Raw genomic sequence first — 25,315 nt, 5'->3', positions numbered from 1 at the left:
TTGTAGAATTTCCATGTGTCTATTGGCCCAATGCCAACTCTAAACTACCACTAGTTTTTTGTTTGTTGCTTGTCAGTTGTGGGGCCTGAACTCTGGGTCTGGGCGCTGTCCCTCAGTTCTTCAGCTCAAGGCTAGCGCTCTACCACTTGAGCCACAGCGCCACTTCCGGCTTTTTTTGCTTATGTGGTGCTGAGGAATTGAACCCAGGGCCTCATGCATGCAAGGCAAGTGCTCTACCACTGAGCCACCTTCCCAGCCCTACCACTAGTTTTATATAACTCATGAGCTACAATTTGGTCATTTCTGATCAGAGAATTGAAAATTTATTTGTTTTTTGTTTTTTGTTTTTTTTTGGTTGGTCATGGGGCTTGAACTCCGGGCCTGGGCACTGTCAGCTCTTCAACCCAACATGAGCACTCTACCACTTGAGCCACAGTGCCACTTCTGGTTTTCTGGTGGTTTACTGGGGATAAGAGTTTCATGGAGCCGGGCGCTGGTGGCTCACGCCTGTAATCCTAGCTACTCAGGAGGCTGAGATCTGAGGATCACGGTTCAAAGCCAGCCCGGGCAGGAGAGACCGTGAGACTCCTATCTCCAATAAAACCACCAGAAAACCGGAAGTGGCGCTGTAGCTCAAGTGGTAGAGCGCTCGCCTTGAGCTGAAGAGCTGAGGGACAACGCCCAGGCCCAGAGTTCAAGCCCCACGACCCACAAAAAAAAAAAAAAAAAAAAAAAAAGAGTTTCATGGAGGGCTGGGAAGGTGGCTCAGTGTAGAGCGCTTGCCTTGCATGCTTGAGGTTCGATTCCTCAGCACCACATAAACAAAAAGAAAAAAGCCGGAAGTGGCGCTGTGGCTCAAGTGGTAGAGTGCTAGCCTTGAGCTGAAGAGCTGAGGGACAGTGCCCAGGCCCAGAGTTCAGGCCCCATGACTGGACCCCCAAAAAAAAAAAAAAAAAAGTCTCATGGATTTTCCTGCCCAGGTTGGCTTTGAATTATGATCCTCAGATGTCAGCCTCCTTAGTGGGTAGGATTACAGGCATGAGCCACTGACACCTGGCTATTTATTATTCTTGCTGGGGATTTTTGACAGGGAGGAGAACAGGGTGGGTAAAATTATCAGTCATGTATAGCAAGTTCTAAGCACTTTATACCTACTGACCCATTTATTCCTCCCAACCACAAAAGGTAAATGGATTTCTGCTGCGATGATAAAATACATAAGAAAATAAATGGTTTGTTTTGACTCATTGTTTCCACCATTTTATCCTGTGGATACTGGGCCCTGTTGCTTTGGATGCATGGCAAGGCAGCACATCATGTTCAGAACCCTTGGCAAATGAAGCTGGTGGCTAGGAAGCAAACAGGTGAAAGGAGATTAGCCCCAATGTCCCTTAAGGGCACATCGCCAGTGAGCCTAACTTCCTCTCACTAAGACTCAGCTCCTAAAGGTGGTGGCCAAGCCTTCAACACATGGTGTTTTTTTTGTTGTTATTGTTGGTCGTGGGGCCTGAACTCTGGGCCTGGGCGCTGTCCCTCAGCTCTTCAGCTCAAGGCTAGCGCTCTACCACTTGAGCCAAAGCACCACTTCCGGGTTTTTCTGCTTATATGGTGCTGAGGAATTGAACCCAGGGCCTCATGCATGCAAGGCAAGCACTCTACCACTGAGCCACCTTCCCAGCCTAACACACAGCTTTTTGAAGACCTTCAAGATTTGGGTACAATAGTGAATGCCTATAATCCTAGTACTCAGGAGGCAGAGTTAGGAGGATTTTGAGTTTGGGGTCAGTCTGGACTAAACAGCTAGACTGTGTTTCAAAAACACAAAACAAGAAGATCCAACCTATAGCAAGCAATATTAATTATCCTCATTTTACAGATGAGCAATCTGAGGCATGAGAGGTTAAGTCATTTGTCATGTATCACACAGCAACAGAGACTGCATGTGGGAATTGCTCACCCAGTTGGGACTAGGACCCGGTATACATCATTGGCCTGTATTGTCTTTCTGGGGAAGATATCTTGTGGACAGACATGTTTTCACAGGTGGCCACATGAATCATCTTTGTTCTGCTAGCTCCTTTAGGCATTTAAACAAAAAGTTACAGAATGTTCAAAGTGCTGTGTTCCTTTGGAGGCAAAGGGACAGATGGCACTGTCTTATTTAGCAAGGAAGTCACTGTCATTGAAGGCACGAGCAGAGTTGGGATGGCTTTGTAATCTTGCAGTTCTTTGGAAAGACTTTGCTTATTTCCTATAAAATATTTAAAGTCTTTTTTTTTTCAAATTGTGTGTGTGTGTGCGTGCGCGCGCGCACACGCGCGCATGTGTATGAATGTGTGTTGGTCCTGGAGCTTAGACTCACAGCCCAGGTGATGGGTCTGAGCTTTTTTTTTTTGGTCCGGTCGTGGGGCCTGAACTCTGGGCCTGGAAGCTGTCCCTCAGCTCTTCAGCTCAAGGCTAGCGCTCTACCACTTGAGCCACAGCGCTACTTCTGGCTTTTTTCTTTTTGCTTATGTGGTGCTGAGGAATTGAACCCAGGGTCTCAGGCATGCAAGGCAAGCGCTCTACCACTGAGCCAACTTCCCAGCTTCAAGGGTCTGAGCTTTTTTTCTCAAGGCTAGTGCTTTACCACTTGAGTCACAGCTCTACTTTTGGTTAATTGGATATGAGTCCCATGGACTTTCCTGTGCAGGCTGGCTTTGAACTGCAATCCTCAGTTCTCTACCTCCTGAGTAGCTAGGACTATAAGCATGAGCCACTATTGCTTTTTCCTAAGATCTCTGATTGAATAATGCAGCCTTGGGAAATTCTGTCTGTGGGGAAAAAGGCTCAAGGAAAAGAGGGAATGGTTTTTCAGAAGTATCGCAAACTCAAAGTACCTACCATCCAAGAGAGGCATCAGAGTCATGGCTGTGACTACTGGCAACGGAGTTGACTGGAATTATATTTTGTTTTTGTTGTTGTTGTTTATGGGGCTTGAACTCTGGGCCTGGGTGCTGTCCCTAAGCTCTTTAGTTCAAAGCAAGAGCTCTATCACTTGAGCCACAGTGCCACTTCTGGTTTTCTGGTGGTTTATTGGAGATAAGGGTCTCACATACTTTCTTGCCTGAGCTGGCTCTGAACCATGATCCTCAGATCTCAGCCTCTGGAGTAGCCAGGATTAGAGGCGTGAGCCACCAGAGCCCAGCTGGAATTTTTAACAGCTTTTGAGAGTGTATTACCATATTGCCAGTCCAACTAGAGGTTAATAACTTCAAAATACGAGATGATTCTTGGAACCTAACAGGCTTTAAGCAGAAAGCAGATTAAGAAAGTGGTTCAGTCATCAAGAGCACAGGAGAAACGTTTTCTAATGTCTTGGTTTTTTCATTCAGACTGGGTCTTGTTGTGCAGGCCCACTAACCTACAACTTTTTCTTTTTTTTCCAGTCCTGGGGACTTGTCAGTGTCCAATCCTGGACTGTCCCTGACCTATTTTTGCTCAAGGCTAGCACTGTACCACTTGAGCCACAGTACCACTTCTGGCTTTTTCTGTTGTGCTGAGGAATTGAACCCATGCTTCATGCATGCTAGGCAAGCACTCTACCACTAAACCACCTTCCCAGCCCTGATCTAGAACTCTTTTTTTTTTTTTTTTGCGGTGGGGGGGGGGGGGTCCGGTCATGGGGCCTGAACTCTAGGTCTGGGCGCTGTCTCTCAGCTTTTCAGCTCAAGGCTAGCACTCTACTACTTGAGCCACAGCGCCACTTCTGGCTTTTTTCTTTTTGCTTATGTGGTGCTGAGGAATGGAACCCAGGGCCTCATGCATGCAAGGCAAGCGCTCTACCACTGAGCCACCTTCCCAGCCCCTGATCTAGAACTCTTGATCCTCCTGTTTGGCTTCTTGAGTGCTGGGATTACAGGAATGTTCTCTCATGCCCAGCTCCCAATATTGTTTTAAAATGTGGCCAAGAATAGAAGAGAAAGAAGCTTCCCCCCTTATTTTTTGAGATAAGGTCTCAGTATGTGTCCTAGGCTCACCTCAAAATTTTTAGGTAGCCCAGGCAGGCCTTGAACTTGTAATTCTACTGTTTTCATTTCTGAAGTACAAAGAAGCCCATAGGACACTGATGGCAGGACACTTCTATGGGGCCAATTAAAGGCCTTTCCTATCCATAGAACAAGACCTCATAACATTTGCTTAGTGGGACTCAAAAAAAAAACCCCCACAAAACTATAAATCTGGTGCTGGTGGCTCACACCTATAATCTCAGTGACTCAGGAGACGGGTCTGAGGATCGCAGTTCAAAGCAAGCCTTGGCAGGAAAGTCCCTGAGACTCTTTATTTCCAATTAAATACCAAAAAGCCAGAAGTGGGGTTGGGAATGTGGTTTAGTGGTAGAGTGCTTGCCTAGCATGAATAAATTACTGGGTTCAATTCCTCATTACCACATAAACAGAAAAAGCTAGAAGTAGTGCTGGGTACTTGAGCAAAAGAAGCTCAGGGACAGTGTCCAGGCCCTGAGTTTAAGTACTTGCAAAAACAAAACAAAAAAACCAGAAGTGGAGCTGTGGCCCAAGTAGTAGTGCCTTGAGCAAAAATATAGAATGAAACAAAAAAGCTCAGGAGCTAGGCATCAGTGGCTTACGCTTGTTCTCAGGAGGCTGAGATCTGAGGCTCACTGTTCAAAGCCAGCCCTGGGCAGGAAAGTCCATGAGACTCATCTCCAATAAAGGACTCAAAAAAATCAAAAGTGGAGCCTGTGGCTCAAGTGGTAGAGCATTAACCTTGAGCAAAAGAAGCTCAGAACAGCACTCAGGCCCTGAGTTCAGGCCCTAGGATCCTCACCAAACAACAACAACAAGAGCCCCACTTTTTCATCATCTTTAGGTGGGGATGTACAAGGAAGAAAAATCATGACCATGAGCATATGATTAAGAGTATTATTCTGAAAAAAAAAAAAGAGTATTATTCTGTCCCCCACAGTATAACCCATGCTTTCACTGTATTTGATGTGGGTATAATTTGTGGAGGGGAAGGGGAAAAACAAGTCGTTTAAATAAGGATACAGGTGGACCTGTTGCAACAATGAGAAGTACAAGTTATCATGTCAAAAACGAACTTTACAACTTGAGGGGGAGATTGGGGGGGGGAGGTAGGATGGGAAGGGATGGGAAGGGTAAACAAAGGAGGAGGCTACAATGCTTGATAAGAAATGTACTCACTATCTTGCCCATGTAATTGTAACCCCTCTGTACAGTATTTTCACAATTTAAAAAAAAAGAGTATTATTCTGGGGCTGGGAAGGTGGCTCAGTGGTAGAGCGCTTGCCTTGCATGCATGAGGCCCTGGGTTCGATTCTTCAGCACCAGATAAGCAGAAAAAGCCAGAAGTGGTGCTGTGGCTCAAGTGGTAGAGGGCTAACCTTGAGCTGAAAAGCTGAGGGACAGTGCCCAGGCCCAGAGTTCAGGCCCACAACCGACAAAAAAAAAAAAAAAAAAAAAAAAACCAGAAAAACAACAAAAAAAGAGTATTATTCTGCTCCACCTTTGGTACTCTAGGCTTGGAGTATGAATAATTTGCCTATACCATTATCGTGTGTGTGTGTGTGTGTGTGTGTGTGTGTGTGTGTGTGTGTGTGTGTGAGCGTGCGCGCGCACATGCATATGTGTGCGCGTATGTACCAGTACTAGGGCTTGAACCCAGGGCTTGGTGCTGTCCCTTAGGTTTTCTGTTGAAGGCTGGTGCTCTACTACTTGATCTACAATTATACTCCTGACTTTTTGGTAGTTAACTGTAAGAGTCTCACAGATTTTCCTGCATGGACTGGCTTTGTACTGAGATCTTCAGATTTCAGCTAGGAGAAGCTAAGATTATAGATACGAACCACTGGAATCCAGCTTGGTTTTTTGTTTTTTTGTTCCTGCCCTTCATTGTGAAGACAGTAGTTCTAGGGAGGGGCTGTTCTATCAGTCTTGTGCCAGATTAAGAAAACTTGTGGAAAAGAGCCATCTTGGAAGCCAGGCTACATCAAGCAGAGCTATTGCTGACCCCTAGAACACTTTGTCTTAAGTCCTAAGTCACAGATTTGGAGGTGTGAATCCCCTAATTGTAATATACTTCCTTCTTTTATATGACCTTCAGGTATGCTTGTGTTGAAGAATTTAAAGACCAAATTTCTATTTCCAGCTTATTTTTATTAAAGTGCTTCATAAGATTAACAGTGTTACCAAAATCAAAGAAGCTTTACTGAAATATTCACAAATAAATATCTTCTATTTCATATGTCATTCAAATAACATTCTTCTATATAGAAACAATTGCCATTGAAGGTTAATTCATTTGAAGTTATTCAATTGGGAGATCCAACCCAGTTTTCTTAGCCTATGGGGCTGGCTGTCAATACCCAAAGCCAGTCTTGGCAAATCGGTGAAAAATACGATGTGTTGTGAAAGTAATTATCTACTTACTTCAGTTTTTCCACCTACATTTAGCATCTTCCTTTAGAGAGAAATAATAAAGTAGAAGATATTAAAGCTTAGCATACTTCTGTGCCTCCTAAAACAAATTCATGTGCATATTTTTAAAGAGGCAACTTAGTTGTTTTTGACACAAATTGAATATTATATGGCTTTAAAAGAAATAGAATGACAGCTCTTTCCTGGAAAATTGTCTTTATACTCAAAGCATACTGAAATCATACTAACTGGAGCCTAGATGAATAAGATTCACAGACAGTTGTCCTACTTAGATAAAATTTACAAATTTTAAGAAGCTTCATTTATTAAATACTTAAAAGTCTTTGTGATTTTTCGAGAAAGTTAGAAATCCTGCTACCCTAAAGCACAAAGAGGTACTTAGATTTGGTATAATTCCTCTGGATAGTATCTGGTACTCTATCTTGACCCCCAAAAGAAACTGTAGGTGACACAGATTAAGCCAATTTGGACAAGATCTTATGACATAAAGTGTTCTGATGCCCTCTTAAAAGATTCGGGGGGGGGGGGGAGGCTGGGAGTGCATGAGGCCCTGGGTTTGATTCCTCAGCACCACATGAGCAAAGAAGAAAAAAACCGGAAGTGGCGCTGTGGTTCAAGTGGTAGAGCGCTAGCCTTGAGCTGAAGAGCCGAGGGACAGCGCCCAGGCCCAGAGTCCAGGCCCCACGATTGGACAAAAAAAAAAAAAAAAAAAAAAAAAAGATTCGGTGGGGCTAGGAATGTGGCTTAGTGGTAGAGTGCTTGCCTAGCATGCATGAAGCCCTGGGTTCGATTCCTCAGTACCACATTCATAGAAAAAGCAGGAAGTGGCGCTGTGGCTCAAGTGGTAGAGTGCTAACATTAAGCAAAAGAAGCTCAGGGACAATGCCCAGGCCCTGAGTTCAAACCCCAGGACTGGCCAAAAAAAAAAAAAAAAGATTCAGTAGTGGGGGGTAATAACATTTAAAGAGAAAAGGCCTGAAGATACAGATATGAGAAATAAAAGGATCCAGACTTAATAAAAAACAAAAACAAAAAAACCCTTTCTGGCTGGGTGCTGGTAGCTCATGCCTGTAATCCTAGCTGCTAGGAAGGCTTAGATCTGAGGATTCATAGTTTGGAGGCAGACCAGTGAGACTCCAATTAACTATCAAAAAGCTGGAGCTGTGGCTCACCTAGTAGAGTAGTAGCCTTGAGCAAAAAAGCTCAGGAACAGTGCTCAGGCACTTAGTTCAAGCCCCCAAACTGGCACATACACACACAAAAAAAATCCAAACCAAGCCGGGTACCAGTGGCTCACGCCTGTAATCCTAGCTACTCAGGAGGCTGAGATCTGAGGATCATGGTTCAAAGCCACCCAGGGCAGGAAAGTCTGTGAGACTCATCTCCAATAAACCACTAGAAAACTGGAAGTGGCGCTGTGGCTCAAGCGGTAGAGCACTTGCCTTGAGCTGAAGAGCTCAGGGATAGCGCCCAAGCCCAGAGTTCAAGCCCCACAACCAACAACAACAACAAAAAATTCCAAATCAAAATAAAGTTTTCTCAAACTTTTATTGACTTTTATTTTTGGGAAGTGTAAGATTCTGCTGTAAAAGTACAAAGAGGCTGTTATATCAACCTTCATATTTTCAATTAATGTGTAATACTTTTAGGTAGAAACAATACTGCTCAATCTCCCTCTATGTGAGACATTTGAAACCACTAACAGTTTTTTTAAAAAGCCAACATTGGAGAAGAAAACCAAGGTGAGTTGTGATGCTTTTACTGTTCTTTTCAATTAAAACTAATCAGCACAAATGGACCAGCTTTCTCAATAAATAAAACCTCCGGTAGTTAACTTGTCATTTAAGAAAGAATTGGATGAAAGGCTAATTTTCTGCAGTGCACTCAGCCATCTTAAGACTGAACTAATTTCAGAAAAACATGAAACACCCTTAGAGAAGGCCTGTTTATTTCCTACTGGTTGTGGCTCTTTACAAACAGTGAGCACTCCATGCCCTATGCAGTGCACAAGGAAGTCATTTTCATATTGAACACAGATTTCAGGAAATGGAAAAACTCTCCACAATACACTATGTAACATGCAGTATTCTGGGAATAGCAAATCATCATCCTTCACAAAGAAGGTGCAGATGCTTTAAAACCAGCTTAGAGATGAGGATTTTACTAAGAGGTGTCAAAATTTAGACTGTAAAATACAGACTTATTTTGAAGTCATAGGAATTTAGGGGAAACTAGAGGAACATTTCTTCCTGTTTTATGACCTACACCTGTCTCAGTGCTTGTGATGAATGCCAAGGGTCAAATGTCAGAACAAATTTCTTCCTTCTCGTGGGGAAAACATAGGCTAGCCTGGTTCTAGGTAAAACTAAGCAGGTCTCATTGTGGAGCTTGCCCTTGAAGTTTCCAAGGCCAGCAGGGCCTAGGGCAAGTTGATCAGTTTGTCATGACAGTCATGCACCATTTTCAAGCTCAACCACCCCTGGGCTATTCTAATAGCCCAGGACTATACAGGCTGCCTCAGGCTGGGCCAAAATCTGCCCTTGACATGCCCTTGTAGAGCTGATGCAAAGGCTGGATGGGCAGATTGGCAGAGCACCATTAATTGGAGCCAACCTCCATCTACCAGAGGATCTGTTGAAAGAGCTTAGTCAGTGATTTTGGAGCAGCTCCTCCCAGCAGATGGGCTGTGAAAACACCTCTCTCTCCAGCCAGAGCTCATAGGAATAGTGGAAATCTTCAGGCAGATCTAACCTCTGCCCTAGCACGCTCTGCAAGCAATTATCCACGGGTGAGAATTCAGAGTCCTGGGGTTTGTCATAGCGGCGACTGTTAAAAGCCTCAATGTTGGCCCTCAAGGTGCATTCTTCTGCTTGGAAGTCCCATGGCCTGGCATCGATGTCTGTATTGAGAAGAGAGGAGGAAGAAGACATATACAACTCAGGACACTCAGGGGCTGGGAAGGTGGCTCAGTGGTAGAGTGCTTGCCTTGCATGCATGAGGCCCTGGGTTCCATTCCTCAGCACCACATAAGCAAAAAGAAAAAAGCCAGAAGTGGCGCTGTGGCTCAAGTGGTAGAACGCTAGCCTTGAGCTGAAGAGCTGAGGGACAGCGCCCAGGCCCAGAGTTCAGGCCCCATGACTGGACCCCCCCCAAAAAAAAAAAATAAAAAAATAAAAAAAATAAAAACAACTCAGGACACTCCTCAGAGCATGGTCTATGGATTGGATTCCATCATTGACACTCCTCAGAATTCATTTTGTAAACGTTAATGAACATATAGAGCATGCTGATACTTAGGTTTAAGAGCTATTCATGTCTTTGAAAGGTAGTCTAGAAACTCATGGTAGTACTTACCTCTGAGGAAAGAAAGGAAGGCCCAAGGGAGGTGGGCTTTTCATTCACTTCCTTATTAGTTATATATCAATCTCCCAAAAGAGTCCTTAATTCTTTTTTCTTGCAGTTAAATTCAGGGCCTGGGTGCTGTCCCTGAGCTTTTGTACTCAGGGCCAGAGCTCTACCACTCAAATCACATCTTCATTTCCAGCTTTTTAGTGGTTAATTGGAGGCTGGGTTTGAACTACGATTCTCAGATTGCAGCCTTCTGAGCAGCTACGATTATAGGTATGAGCTGCCACCAGTGCTGGGCTTTACATTTCTTTTTATTGAGCTTTTCCTAAAAGGTGGAATTTCACGTTTGAATAAACTATTTTCAAGGGATGAAAAGGGCTAGGGGGATACAAAGGTGGATGGATCAATTGGGCTTTGGGGTATAGCACAGAGGAAGATCCTACACTTAGCATGTAGGAGACCTTGGGTTCAATTCCTAGCACACACACACAAACAATTGACCAATTATGCCCTGATTTCCTGGAATCACCCCATCCCCAGCATCAGACAAATCTGTGTATCAGCTTATTTTAAGATTATAATAGCCTCAAACTGAAGATTGAGGTTCAAAGACGGCCTACACAGAAAAAGCTTGTGAGACTCTTATTTCCAATTAACTAACAAAAGGCCAGAAGTAGAGTTGTGACTCAAATGGGAGAGTGCCAGTCCTAAGCAAAAGAGCTAAGGGACAGTGCCCAGGCCCTGAATTCAAGTCCTAGTAATGACTCAAAAAAATAAAAGAAGGGGCTAGGAATGTGGCTCACTGGTAGAGTGCTTGCTTAGTATGAATGAAGTCCTGGATTCGATTCCTCAGTACCACATAAACAGAAAAAACTGGAAGTGGCACTGTGACTCAAGTTGTAGAGTGCTAGTTTTGAGCAAAAGAAACTCAAGGACATGGGCTGGGAAGGTGGCTCAGTGGTAGAGCGCTTGCCTTGCATGCCTGAGGCCCTGGGTTCGATTCCTCAGCACCATATAAGCAAAGAGAAAAAAAAAAGCTGGAAGTGGCATCGTGGCTCAAGTGGTAGAGCGCTAGCCTTGAGCTGAAGAGCTGAGGGACAGCGCCCAGGCCCAGAGTTCAGGCCCCATGACTGGACCCCCCCCCCCAAAAAAAAAAAAAAAAAAGAAACTCAAGGACAGTGCCCAGGCCCTGTTGTTCAAAGCGTAGGACAGGCAAAAAAAGATAGTAAGATAGTGTTTACTAGGGCTGGGAAGGTGGCTCAGTGGTAGAGCGCTTGCCTTGCATGCATGAGGCCCTGGGTTCAATTCCTCAGCACCACATAAGCAAAAAGAAAAAAGCCAGAAGTGGCGCTGTGGCTCAAGTGGTAGAGCACTAGCCTTGAGCTGAAGAGCTGAGGGACAGTGCCCAGGCTCAGAGTTCAGGCCCCCTGTCCCGAGGCCCCCCCCCCAAAAAAAAAGATAGTGTTTACTATTTGCTTTCATTTTAGTAGAAGATGCATAGAAAAAAGATCTGGAAGACTATACAATAAGATGTTAGCAGCAGCAATTTCTGTGTGAAAACATATGGTATAGTTTCATGATATAGAAGAATGTTCACTATCTGACTTAATTTTTTCCCTAACTGCTCTTTAAATTAAAAATTTATTTTTAAGAGAAGATGAAATTTAAAGGAATGTTTTAGAAAGCAGGTAATTATCTCTCAATTGTTTTATTTTTTCTGAAATGTCACATTAATATATCTCAAAACACATATACATTGCATAATGTTCAAATCTCGGAGAGGATATCAAGTATTTATCATTTCTGTTTTTTGTTTTTTTTTTGTCAGTTGTGGCGCTTGAACTCTGGGCCTGGGCGCTGTTCCCGAGCTCTTCAGCTCAAGGCTAGCACTCTACCACATGAGCCTAGCACCCACTTTGGCTTTTTCTGTGTATGTGGTGCTGAGGAATAGAACCTGGGGTCCCATGCATGCGAGGCAAGCACTGTACCACTGAGCCACCTTCTCATACCCTGTTCTTTTTTTTAAAAATTATTATTTTCAAATAGTAGTACAAAGGTATTACAATTTAATATGTCTATGAGCATAATGCATATATATATGCATATATATATATATATATATATATATATTTTTTTTTTTTTTTTGGTCCGGTCGTGGGGCCTGAACTCTGGGCCGGGGCGCTGTCCCTCAGTTCTTCAGCTCAAGGCTAGCGCTCTACCACTTGAGCCACAGTGCCACTTCCGGCTTTTTTCTTTTTTCTTATGTGGTGCTGAGGAATCGAACCCAGGGCCTTATACATGCCAGGCAAGCCCTCTACCACTGAGCCACCTTCCCAGCCTGAGCATAATGCATTTTGATCTGAGCCCCATACCTTCCATCATTTTCCAATCCATCTATTTCAAACAATCATCTTGTTTCCTCGCTCCATTTTCACATATATACACTGAGTATTATGACTGTATTTACCCACCCTTCCTTGCTGCTCATCCTAGGGCTTAACTCAGGGCCTGGGTGCTGTCCCTAAACTTTTGCAAGGTTGGGGCTCTAACACTTGAGCCACTTCTGACTTTTTTTGTGATTCATTGGTGATAAGTATCTCAGGGACTTTCCTGCCTAAACTGTCTCCAAACCAAATCATGATTCTCAGACCTCAGTCTCCTGAATAGTAAGGATTACAGGCATGAGCTGCAGGCACCCAACTTTGCCTTCCTCTTTTTATCCTCTACCCCATTCAGAAAAGACACATTTCAGCTTCTTGATATTCTTTTTTTTTGGTTGGTTCTGGGGCTTGAACTCTGGGCCTGGGTGTTGTCCTTGAGCTTATTTTTTTTCCAAGGCTAGTTAGTGCTCTACCACTTGAGCCACAGTGCCACTTCAGCTTTTTCTGAGTAGTTTACTGGAAATAAGAGTCTCGTGGATTTTTCTGCCCCGGCTGGCTTCAAACCTGGATTCTCAGATCTCAGCCTCCCGAGTAATTAGGGTTACAGGCTTGAGCCACCAGCACCTGGCTCTGATATTTATTTTGTTAAACTGTCTGTTAATTGTTCAAATGGTTTACACTATGAAAATTCACTTGTTTGTATACCATACTTTTAGCCAGTTTGATTGTCTATATAAGCATGTGCCGAAAATGTATTTTCACATATGACTCTACTTTGTTAAAGATCCACATGTGAAAGAAAGCATATGCCCTTTGCTTTTTTGAGCCTGACTTTCTATATTAAATATGATTTTTTTCCAGGTCCATCCAGTTCCCTGATTTATGATTTCTTTGTGGTAAAAATACTCAATATCCTTCCTTCTAGCTTTTGTGTGTGTGTGTGTACATGCCTGTACCAGGACTTGAATTCAGTGCCTGGTGCTGTCACTGAGCTGCTTTTGCTCAAAGTCTAGTGCTCTACCACTTGAACCCACAGCTCTACTTCTGGATTTTTGGTAATTATTGGAGATAAGAATCTCACAATCTTTCCTGCCCTGTCTGGCTTCAAACTGTGAGCCTTAGCTCTCAGCCTCCTGAATAGCTAGGATTACAGGCATGAGCCACCAATGAGCAGCTCCTTCTAGTTTTATTTACTGTATAAAATGAGTTTTCATAGCTTATACAAGACAGGGTACATGCTAGAATTTGGGGCATTACTTCAAGTTATGTGTATCAGCACCTGACCTATAGACAAATACTTTCTCATGTAAAATATGTAACAATTCATGCTCAAATTTAGAGATAAATGTTTAGTTCTATTTGAACTCTGGAAAATTCCTGGAAGTTGAGCGCCTTGAAAGTACTCACCATTCCCATAAGCCCAGTCATCATTCATGCGGTGGCGCACTTTCTGATAAATGGCTGACATGGTTTTCATGTTGCTCTTCCTCCACTGGCGCCCCAGGTACTTGGTCTGAATCTTTAGCAGTTTCAAGACATACAGCTGCAGCATGGCCTGTTTGACTTTGAGTGCCCGCTTTAAGATTGGAGCTGATTTAAACACCACCAGCATCTTGTTCAATGAAAATGAGGATAGAAATGAAGAAAGAACAATCAAGATGTAAATTTTCTTGTGATTTCTAACACATACACATATGTCTAGAACTATCTAGGGACCTTCTGAGAATCTAATGTCAAGGCTCTATTTAGATTTAATCTTTAAGAATTTAGAGGAGGGGCTGGGAAGGTGGCTCAGTGGTAGAGCACTTGCATTGCATGCTCAAGGCCTGGGGTTCGATTCCTCAGCACCACATAAGCAAAAAGAAAAAAGCCGGAAGTGGCGCTGTGGCTCAAGTGGTAGAGTGCTAGCCTTGAGCTGAAGAGCTGAGGGACAGCACCCAGGCCCAGAGTTCAGGCCCCACGACCAGACCCAAAAAAAAACAAAAAAACAAAAAAGAATTTAGAGGAGGGCTGGGAAGGTGGCTCAGTGGTAGAGCGCTTGCCTTGCATGCGTGAGGCCCTGGGTTCGATTCCTCAGCACCACATAAGCAAAGAGAAAAAAAAAAAAGCTGGAAGTGGCATCGTGGCTCAAGTGGTAGAGCGCTAGCCTTGAGCTGAAGAGCTGAGGGACAGCGCCCAGGCCCAGAGTTCAGGCCCCATGACCAGACCAGAAAAAACAAAAACAAAAACAAAATTATTTAGAGGAATTAAGTCAGGAGTTCGAGACTAGCTTGGGCTACATAATGAGAAGCCTTGTTTTAATTTTTTTTTTTTTCCCGGTCATGGGGCCTGAACTCTGGGTCTGGGCGCTGTCCCTCAGCTCTTCAGCTCAAGGCTAGCACTCTATCACTGGAACCACAGCGCCACTTCCGGCTTTTTCTGTTAATGTGGTGCTGAGGAATCGAACCCAGGGCCTCATGCTTGCAAGGCATGCACTCTACCGCTGAGCCACCTTCCCAGCCGCGCTTTGTTTTAATTTTTTAAAAAAGTTGGGGCTGGGAATGTGGTGTAGAGGTAGAGTGCTTGCCTAGCATGCACTGAGCCCTGGATTTGATTCCTCAGTACCACATAAACAGAAAAGGCCAGAAGTGGTGCTATGGCTTAAGAGGTAGAGTGCTAGCCTTGAGCACAGAGAGGCTCAGCGATAGAGCCCAGGCCCTGAGTTCAAGCCCCAGGACAGGAAAAAAAAAACCCCAAAAGTCAAGTGCCAGTGGCTCACTCTTATAATCCTAGCTACTCAGAAGGCTGAAATCTGATGAGCCAACCCAGGCAGAAATGTCTGTGGGTTTCTAACTCCAACTAACCAACAAAAAGCTGGAAATGGGAGGTATGACTCAAGTGGGAGAGTACCATTTGTGGGCAAAAGAGCTGAGCAAGAGCATAAAGCCTGAGCTCAAGCCCCAGGATAGGCACACGCACACACATACACACACACACACACACACACGTATACACACACACACAGGCACACACACACACACACAGGCACACACACACACACACACAGGCACACACACACACACACACACACAGGCACACACATACGTACACACACACACACACGGACACACACCAAAGAAGAAAAAAAAAGGAAAACAATATAGAATTATTTCATTCGAAGTTTCTAATATTCAAAATGTATGGTATAAAATCAATGAAGTTTTCTATGTCACACATTTCCATTGTTTCAGTTTCTTGTGAATACTCTTTGTGTATGATGATAGCAACTATATATCTTGTTATACTGTTCCACATTTTGCTTTTCACCTAATGATGTATCTTGAGAATTATTCCAATCCAATTCAGAAATGCCTCATTCTTTTGAATGGTTATATGATATTCTATAAAGATGTGCCATCATTTACTTAACAAGTTAGTTCTGTGTGAATGGCATTTAGGTTGTTCCTAGTTCTTCATTATTACGACCTGCTGAAATGAAGTCTGGGACTTGCATCATCAGGGATGTGTGACTGTAATACCAAACATGGCTAACTTCCCTGTCAGTGCTACCTGAAAAGAAATGGCTTGGTATGTAATCACATTAGAATGTGGCAGGATCAGGAAGTGCTGAAATGTAGCTCTATGTCTATTTACAGATCATTCAAAGTACCTAGTCTATAAATATTTACTAATGACTTAAAATATTCAGTCAGATGAACACCTCAATGATTTGAGGCTCCACTTACCATGGTCCTGGAATGCTTCCATTTGGTCAGCTTATTGAGCAACCTCAGGAGATTGATGCAGGAAAAGAGATTCCTCCAGCAGAACTGGTTGTTGTCTCCAGCTTCCTGAAATAAGGAACAACCATTGTTATCTCAATGCCTTGAAGCCCTTCATTCCCACAGAAGCCTGTGGCCAAGTCCACAGTTTAGCTGAAATTTTCCAGTAGAAAATGCTGCCTCCCTGATGCATCCTATCCTTCACTTGAAAACTGACAGCTGAGTGTGCAACTCTGAGGACAGCTTGTCTAGCACGTGCAAGGCCGCGGCTCTGATTCTCAGTACCACAAACAGAAAAGTAGAACCAACACAGAAACCAAAAACCCCTGCTCAGTTGATAATCCTGGAAGACTTTACCTAGAACAAGGTGATACAGGAACACAACACTTGATTTAAGCAAACTTTGCAGTGGAGCTCACTGCTTAAAATCAGAGATGATAGAATGTTAGCCTCATATATTTTGTATTAAATAAATCATGTTTGTAATTGCTGGGAGTTTTTGGTCATTTTGGTCATTCTAGTAGATTTTAAATTATGTTGGGTAGCTTTGATAATCATTTTATTCTATTTTGTTTTGGGGGGGGGTCCAGTCGTGGCGCTGTCCCTCAGCTCTTCAGCTCAAGGCTAGCGCTCTACCACTTGAGCCACAGTGCCACTTCCGGCTTTTTTCTTTTTGCTTAAGTGGAGCTGAGGAATTGAACCTGGGGCCTCAGGCATGCAAGGCAAGTGCTCTACCACTGAGCCACCTTCCCAGCCCAGCTTTGATAATTTTTTATATGGTTGAAATTTTATATTAACCCGCATCTTCCTTTTTTAAGCCATATTGGAGGCAGATGCTTAATTTTCCAGAATGAATGAGAAAATAGCAAATGGATCGACTTTTTAAAAATTATTATTATCTTTAAGTATTTGGACAAAACAGTTTCAGTTCAACATGTTAATGTGAGTACATCTCAACCAATCATCAGCCCTTCTGTCACTCTCCCCTCATCTATCCCAACCCCACCCATCCCGATTCTATTATTCACATATGTGTATTGAGTTCTATGATTGTATTCACCCATCATTCCTCTCTCCATTTCTCAGATGTTTATTCTAACAGTTTATTTTTCGCTTTCTCTTCCCTCTTTTCCCTTCCTTTACTCCTCTATTTCCCTTCATATTTTCCTTCTTTCCCTTCCCTCCCTTCCTTCCCTTTCCTTTCTTCCCTTTGTCCCTCCATCCCTTCCCCCTTTATTTTTTTTCTTCTCAAACTTGAGATGATTCTCCTGTTTCAGCTTTCTAAGTGCTTGGTTTACAGGCATGGTAACCAGATGTATATTGGAATAGAAACATCTATTCATTGAAATACATCTAACAATAAAAATAAGATTTTCATACACATATGAAAATTTCTATGCAGCAGCTATATAAATCAATGGGCACACGATGGTCAAACATCTTGGAAATTCTCATGTCTGCAATAGGATAGTAGACAGGAGACATGTGAAAGTTGTATGATGAATAGAAAACCACTTCCTCCTCTTCCAGTGTAGAATGGATATCAAAAATGAGTTTTGAGTGCATTAAACTCTTGTAATAGTATCAAGGGCCAAAATTTTCAGAAAATTTTAGAAATCTTATTTAGAAAGAATAATCTCAAGCTGGGTATCAGTGGTCCATACCTCTAATACTGGCTACTCAGGAGGCTGAGATTTGAGGATCGTAGTTCAAAGCCAGCCCCGACAGGAAAGGCCATGAAACTCTTATCTCCAATAAACTACCAGAAAACCGGAAGTGGTGCTGTGGCTCAAGTGGTAGAGTACTCGCTTTGCGCAGAAGAGCTGAGGGACAGCGCCCAGGCCCAGAATTTTAAGCCCCATAACAGACAAAAAAAAAAAAAAAAGGAAGAAGAAGAAAGAAAGAGAGAATATTCTCTTTCAGCTGGGCACTGGTGACTCATGCTTGTAATCCTAGCTACTAAAGAGATTGAGATCTGAGGTTCAAAGCCAGCCCAGGCAGTTAAGTCCATGAGACTCTTATCTCCACTAAACTACCAGAAAACCGGAAGTGGAGCTTTGGCACAAGTGGGACAGCACCCAGGCCCAGAGTTCAAGCCCCACAGATTTAAAAAAAAAAAAAAGTCTCCTTCCTATACTAAATGTTAGACATTGTGTTAAGAAACATAGGGAGGGCTGGGAAGGTGGCTCAGTGGTAGAGCGCTTGCCTTGCATGCATGAGGCACTGGGTTCGATTCCTCAGCACCACATCAACAGAAAAAAAAAAGCCGGAAGTGGCTCTGTGGCTCAAGTGATAGAGTGCTACCCTTGAGCTGAAGAGCTGAGGGACAGCGCCCAGGCCCAGAGTCCAGACCCCACAACCGGACCCCCCCCCCCAAAAAAAAGAAAGAAAGAAACAGGGAGTTTCTACATTAGGGTATTGGTATATCTGGCTTGTTCAAAACCGATCAACAGAGGCCCATCCAGGGGCTTGAATTCAGGGCCTAGGTACTGTCCTTGAGCTTTTTTTGCTCAAGGCAAGCACTCTAACACTTGAGCCACAGTTCCACTTCTGGCTTCCTTATAGTTTATAGGAGATAAGAGATTCATAGATTGTACCTGGGCTGGCTTTGAACCATGATCCTCAGATCTCAGCCTTCTGAGCAGCTAGGATTACAGTAGTGAGTCATTGGTGCCTAGCATAGACTTAAATTTTTTTTTTGGGGGGGGGGTCAGTCATGGGACCTGAACTCTGGGTCTGGGCGCTGTCCCTCAGCTCTTCAGCTCAAGGCTAGAGCTCTACCACTTGAGCCACAGTGCCACTTCTGGTTTTTCAGCTTATGTGGTGCTGAGGAATTGAACCCAGGGCCTCATGCATGCAAGGCAAGCGCTCTACCACTGAGCCACCTTCCCAGCCCTAAATTTTTTTTTTGGTTGGTTATGGGAAGTATGAAACATATGGGACAGGGAATATCACTGGGAGATTTTATCTTGATTTTCATTATCTTAGAGGCATGAAAAGCCTTGCATTCCTCAGGACTTCAGAGAATGGTGGCTCATACCTGTAATACTAGCTACTCAGGAAGCTGAGATCTGAGGATTGTGGTTTGAAGCCCGGGCAGAAAAGCCTGTGAGACTCACAAAGAGGCTCAGGGACAGAGCACAGCCCTGAGTTCAAGCACATTGAAAACAAAAGCACTGGAGTGGGTATCAGTCCTGGTTTATAGTTTCAGCCCTGATGTGATCTTAGGCAAGTCATTTCCCTTTGGCATCCTACTAGTGCTTGAACTAGATTTTGAGTTTTTTTTTTGCCAGTCCAGTGGATTCAGCTGTAACTGGGCTCTGTCCTTGATCTTTTTTTGCTCAAGGCAGTCTACCACTAGAGCCACAGCAGGACTTCCGGTTTTGTCACTATAGTTTAACAGAGATAAGATTCTCTCTGACTTTCCAGCCCCAGGCTGGCTTCCAGAGGGGATCTTCATATTACATCTCAGCCTTCTGAATAGCTAGGAGGCACATCCAGGTATGAGTCACCAGCGCCCAGCAAACTAGATGATCTTTAAGGTCTCTTCAGAAGGCTGGGGAGGTAGCTTGGAGGTAGAGCACCTACTAGCATGAACCAGACAACAGTCAATCCCTAGCACTTGCGGGGGCAGGGGGGAAGGGGAGGGAATCTCTTCAACTCCATTCTATAATCTTGATTTATTTGGACTTCAATTGAAAAGAAATTGCCACATTCTCAATTGTTACATAATATTTCATTATAAGGGCATATCATCCTTTATTTGGGTCTATGTTAATGGGCTTTTAGGTTGTTTCTAACCTTTCATTATTATAAGCAATGCTGAAACAAATAATATCAGACTTGTATCATTTAGAATGCGGTACAAAGAGATGTAAACACTGTTTCTAACTTCTGTGACAAAGAGGCCCTAACACTGAAAAGATTAGTCAGCAATCAAGTGAAGTATAAGTGAAATTTGATGGACAATAAGCTGATTGTGATTGCCTTTTCCTCAGAACTCACAGGAAGGAACTCCAGGTTCCCTTCTTTTAGACAATCTCAGCTGCTCAAGACCTCTGCTCCCCTTTCCCATCATCAGAGCCTACCTGGAGCAGACATTGAAGGATACACACTGGTCAGTGGCTTTCTGAGCCCAGCCCAGCCTGCCTCCAACTCTTATGCCCACAGTAATAGACAGTAGAGCAGCACTTCAGCCTCTGTCTTAACAGATAATCATTTCCCAGCAGGCCCACAGCTCTGCAGGGCAGGCTCCACCTTCTCAGATGTGCCAGCTAGATGGTTGTTTTTTTTTTTTTTTTTAATTTCCTTTATGTTCATTTAAAGTAGGCCATCTTTATTTTAAGAAAGATATATTTTGTGAATAGTAGAACATGATCATTTTCTTCTTGCCCTAGCAAAATCAAGACCTCCAGCTGCTTTCTACCAGTTGCTTTTTCCCCCTAGTCATAGGGCTTTAACACAGGGCTGTGTGCTATCTGAGCATTTTCGCTCAAGGCAGCACTTACCCCTTTTTCTGGTGGTTAATTGGAGTTACGTCTTATAGACTTTCCTGCCTAGGCTGGCTTGTAACCATGATCCTCAGATCTCAGCCTCCTGAGTAGCTAGGATTACAGGACTGAACTACCAGTGCCTAGCAACTACATTTTTCAAGAATGGCTGCCAGGCACCGTGGTTGTGATGGTTAATCTTTATGGCCAACTTGACAAAGCACACCTCTGGGTTTGTCTGTAATGAAGTTTCAGAGATTCTATTATGAGGGCTCTGACCTAATGAATGGATAGCTTAATCTATTGATGGATTCCTAATATAATGGTGTTAGTGGAATGGTGAAAGGTAGCAAGTGGGGCCGGGTTGAAGGAAGTAGGTGATTAAGAATGCATTCTTGAGGGGCTGTTATCTTGTCCTGACAGTGAGTGTTTCCTTTCTCTGCTTCCTGGATGCCATGATGTTAACTATGGAGGTAGACTGACACCTCTAAAACTGAGTCAAAATACATCTTTCCTCCTTCAAGTTGTACCTGGCAGGTATTTGATCCTGATAGGGTGTGAACACCTAACCAGAGACGAGATGCCTATCAGATTAGATACTGATATTAGATATTTACTCATAGGGTACTTTTTTCTTTTTTTAAGGACAAAATGACGGAACTAGCTAAAACAGTGTCAGGTACCCATAAGCGCAGCGCTGGGAAGCTGAGGCAGGAGGATGGTTGAGTTCCAAGCTAGACCAGGCTGTTACATAGCAAGAGCTTGTTTCTAAAACCAAACAAAAACAGCACTAGAAGGGATTTAACGAGCCCAATTCTGTCATCCATTGGGAAAGAAAAAACAAAACAAAACACCTGTGGTCTAGAGAGCAGAAGGAAGGAGCTTGCAGCGTGAGGGAAGCGTGGGCGCTCCAACCGTGTACGTGCCCGATCTCCACTGAATTCCAAGACAGTTCATTGTTCATTTCTTTCAGTGTCACTCAGCTTTTACAAATTTTTTATCACAGCTGTGAGTTTGATGTTTTCCCCATCTGAGGGGATTGTATTTGAATATAGTCATTGGAGGTCCAGCAACTTGAAACTGCTCACCTATGGAGGGGTGAGGATGGCCTATTCTAAAGATTACCCCTTGGATAAAGTGGCAAGAACTCAGGAATTTAATAAACCATTTACTTTGCTTTTATTCCAGGTCACTGTGCTGTGCAGCTGGAGTTCCAAATAAAAATGAATTAAATTTAGTTCAAATTCAGAAAACCAAAAAACATGCTACATGTAGGTAATGTGGGGTATTTTAAATTTTCTTCCTCATGCTTTTCTATTTCTCAGTTTGTTTTACAATAAGCATATAATCAGGAACAGTTTGAAATGTTACTTAAAGTAATTCAAGTAGACTTAGGCAGCCAGTATTTTTTTTTCTGTGATCACAATTTGTTGAACTTGTAAAATAGCTAAATCTTATTCTCACAAATGTTAGCTTCTTTCTGAGTACAGAAATAAACAATTTTGGTAAGTTAACCATTATATTGAGGACCTATGGATAGTAAATGTGCTAGTTAGTTTTTGACACTCATGACTGGACTTGGGAACCAGTTCAGGAAAAATATCCCGACCTGTGGTTACTAAATAAAACCACCAGGTGCCACTATTGCTTCACAGAAAGGAATAAAACACCTGCCTTAACTGTTTCTAATTTTTCCCCTCCTGAAGATACTGGTGTTTGAACTCCAGAGCCCTATATTTTACCTGAAGCCACAGCTTCAGTCCCGCTTTCTTGCTAGTTATTTTCAGCCAAGATTAGCCTCAATCTGTGATCCTCCAACTTTCATTCCCCAGAGTAACTAGGATTATAGGCATTAAGTAGATTGATATTTTCACTTTTTTTTCTTTATTTTATTTTATTATTATTATTATTTTTGCCAGTCCTGGGGCTTGAACTCAGGGCCTGGGCACTGTCCCTCAGCTCTTCAGCTCAAGGCTAGCGCTCTACCACTTGAGCCACAGCGCCACTTCTGGCTTTTTTCTTTTTGCTTATGTGGTGCTGAGGAATCGAACCCAGGGCCTCAGGCATGCAAGGCAAGCCCTCTACCACTGAGCCACCTTCCCAGCCCCCCACTTTTTTTTTCTTGGTGCCAATAGTGGGGCTTGAACTCAGGGCCTGGGGGCTGTACCATAGCTTTTTCACTCTAGGTTGGTGCTCTACCACTTGAGCCATAGCTCTTCTTCCTTCCTTTTATCGCAGTTAATTGGAGATAAGAATCTCAGGGATTTTTCTGTTGGGACAGCTTCAAACTGATCTTCCTATCTTGAGCCTCTTGAGTAGCTAGGATTATTAGCTCGAGCCCCCAGCACCTGGCTTCACTCACTCTTTTTTTTTTTTTCCTGGTCCTGGGGCTTAACTCACAGCCTGTGTCTGTCCTAAATCCTCTTTGTGCTTAATCTACCACTTGATCCACAGCACCACTTCCAGATTTTTCTGAGTAGTTTTTATTGAGATAAGACTCTCATGGACTTTTCTGCCTGGGCAGACAGAAAACCACGATCCTTAGATCTCAAGCCTCCTGAGTAGCTAGGATTATAGGTATGAGCCATGGGTGCCCTTTATCCACACTTGATAATAAATTCTTCTCAGAAGGTATAATAGCCATTTCAATAATGCTCAGATCCCAAAAGTTCAATTAGGTGAGATGCAAGAGTATAGTTTCCATCAATTCCTATATATGAATCAGTGGGGTTGAAATATAGAGCATGCGCATTGTCAGGTAATAGATTCAGGATATAAAAGCTGACTTTATTTTCTGAAATACTCTACTAGAATTTTAATGCTATTGTGTAAAATATATTATCCATTTTAACTCTAAATCACAGAGATGCACATCTCCATCTTGACGTAGCTACTTTCAACTGCAAGGTCTTGGCAGTTACTCATCTCCTCCATCTATAAAATAGTAATATCAACCTTGGAGGGTTGTTTTGAAGACATACCATTATGCAAATAATCAAGGTTAATTTATTTCTTTGTAAAAGAAAAAAGCATCCAGTGCATTTGGCTGCCAAAACCACATCTAAATAAAATGGGGAATCTGCCCCAGTAGCAGAGTGTGCTAGCACTGAACTCAGGACCCAGGTCTTTGTGTGAGGGTGTTGGTCCTGGTACTTGAGAACTTAGGGACCTGTCTCTGAGCCTTTTTTTTTTTTCCTCAAGGCTAGCACTCTACTATTTGAACCACAGTGCTACTTCATTTTTTTTGGAGTAGTTAATTGGAGATAAGAGTCTCATGAGGACTTTTCTTCCCTGGGCTGGCTTCAAACTGTGATTCTCAGATTTCAGCCTACTGAGTAGCTAAGGTTACAGGAGTGTGCCTTGAGCAAAAGAGCTCAGGGACAGCTCACAGGCCCTGAGTTCAAGCCCCATGACCAGAAAAAAAAGTTATGGTATTAAGGTTGTAGCATGCATGAGTACTACCATTGAAACATCTTGTATTTATTAAGGTTTTCAATGTACCAGGCATAGTGTTAGCCTCTGGGTATATAAAAATGATGAGAACTGAGCACCACTAGCTCATGTGTGTTGTAATTCTAGCTACTCAGGAGGCTGAGACCTGGAGGATATGAGTTGGGAGGCTAGCCCATGCAAAAAGTAACCTATATATAACTAACAAGAAGCCAGGCTGGAGGCATGATATGGGCTCAAGGGGTGGATTGCCAGCCAAGCAAGCAGCCAAATAAACATGAAGCCCTCAATTCACACCCCAGTATCACTACCACCAAAAAGAATAGATTCTAGTATATTCCCATCAGAGTTTATAGTCAATCACAGCATTCCAGGTAAATGATCACAAAACAAGAGGATGAAGGTGTGAAGTGTATTGAAAGGGCTGTGGTAGACTGCCTCTCATCTTCAATATGCTTTGGGTCAGTTTTAGGAATTCAAAATAACTCTGAGGAACTCTTCTGATTTGCTTAAAGTGGTTTTCAGATTGAGGATCTTTTTGGGCTTCCTTCAGTGGCTATATTGACTTTTGCTTCAAAGAGGGAAGGTATTTTCTAAAGAACATTCTCCTGAGTTGTTTAACTAAAATGAAAATGAAAAGTGAGGGGCTGGGAAGGTGGCTCAGTGGTAGAGCGCTTGCCTTGCATGCCTGAGGCCCTGAGTTCGATTCCTCAGCACCACATAAGCAAAAAGAAAAAAGCCGGAAGTGGTGCTGTGGCTCAAGTGGTAGAGCGTTAGCCTTGAGCTGAAGAGCTGAGGGACAGCACCCAGTCCCAGAGTTCAGGCCCATGACCGGACCCCCCCCCCCAAAAAAAAAAAAAAAAAAAGAAAATGAAAAGTGAATCACTGGAGTGCAACATAAAGAGGACAGATATATATATATATATATATATATATATATATATATATATATATATCTGTCCTCTGTTTGTTTGTTTTTTTGGTGCTACATTAGAATAGCTTTTCCTGTCATTTAGCGTAGCTGCTCACATTACCTTTCTAAATTCTCCTCCTCAGTGCTTTTCACTGGCTCTTTCCTCTTCTCTGCAAGATGCTAAGCTCAGCTTTTCCAAATCTTTCTCAAGTGGGTCAACAGCTCTAAATCCCTACTGCCTCTGTGCTCTTGCCAATATGCCTGCATTGATCTGAGACTCCCAAACCCCAGCATTATGAGGCTGAGGAAGAAATGAAAAAGCAAATGCCAGTCTCTGCCACCTGGCAGTTTCAAAGGCTACTAAATCCCCATCTGCTTACCAGACTCTCGGTAGTAAGCTCCGGCAAATCCTGGATGGTACAGCAAGGGTAATCCAGGACCGAAATGCTGCAAGATGCAGAGATAAGGTCAGGCTTTAGGTAAATGGCAGCAGCAGGAAATGGCTGCCTCTGAA

General features: G+C 43.2%; 1 protein-coding gene across 1 annotated transcript in view; it reads right to left on the bottom strand.

The window, feature by feature from the left end:
- Positions 1–7,941: 7,941 nt before the first annotated feature.
- The window catches only part of Strip2 (striatin interacting protein 2), a 52,712-nt gene continuing 35,338 nt past the window's right edge, over positions 7,942–25,315 (bottom strand). The window contains exons 18-21 of the mRNA XM_069996736.1: positions 25,182–25,248; positions 15,913–16,017; positions 13,595–13,799; positions 7,942–9,357 (exon numbers count right to left, since the gene is read on the bottom strand). Of these exons, the coding sequence (XP_069852837.1) occupies positions 9,107–9,357; positions 13,595–13,799; positions 15,913–16,017; positions 25,182–25,248 (628 nt within the window). The 3' untranslated portion in view covers positions 7,942–9,106. The remainder of the gene's footprint in view (positions 9,358–13,594; positions 13,800–15,912; positions 16,018–25,181; positions 25,249–25,315) is intronic.

Source organism: Dipodomys merriami, unplaced genomic scaffold (genome assembly GCF_024711535.1).
Source record: "Dipodomys merriami isolate MVZ:Mamm:240054 unplaced genomic scaffold, mDipMer1.0.p SCAF_5, whole genome shotgun sequence".
Classification (NCBI taxonomy): Eukaryota; Metazoa; Chordata; class Mammalia; order Rodentia; family Heteromyidae; genus Dipodomys; species Dipodomys merriami.
The sequence above is the reverse complement of the archived record's forward strand: the minus strand, read 5'-3'. Positions and strand labels throughout refer to the sequence as shown.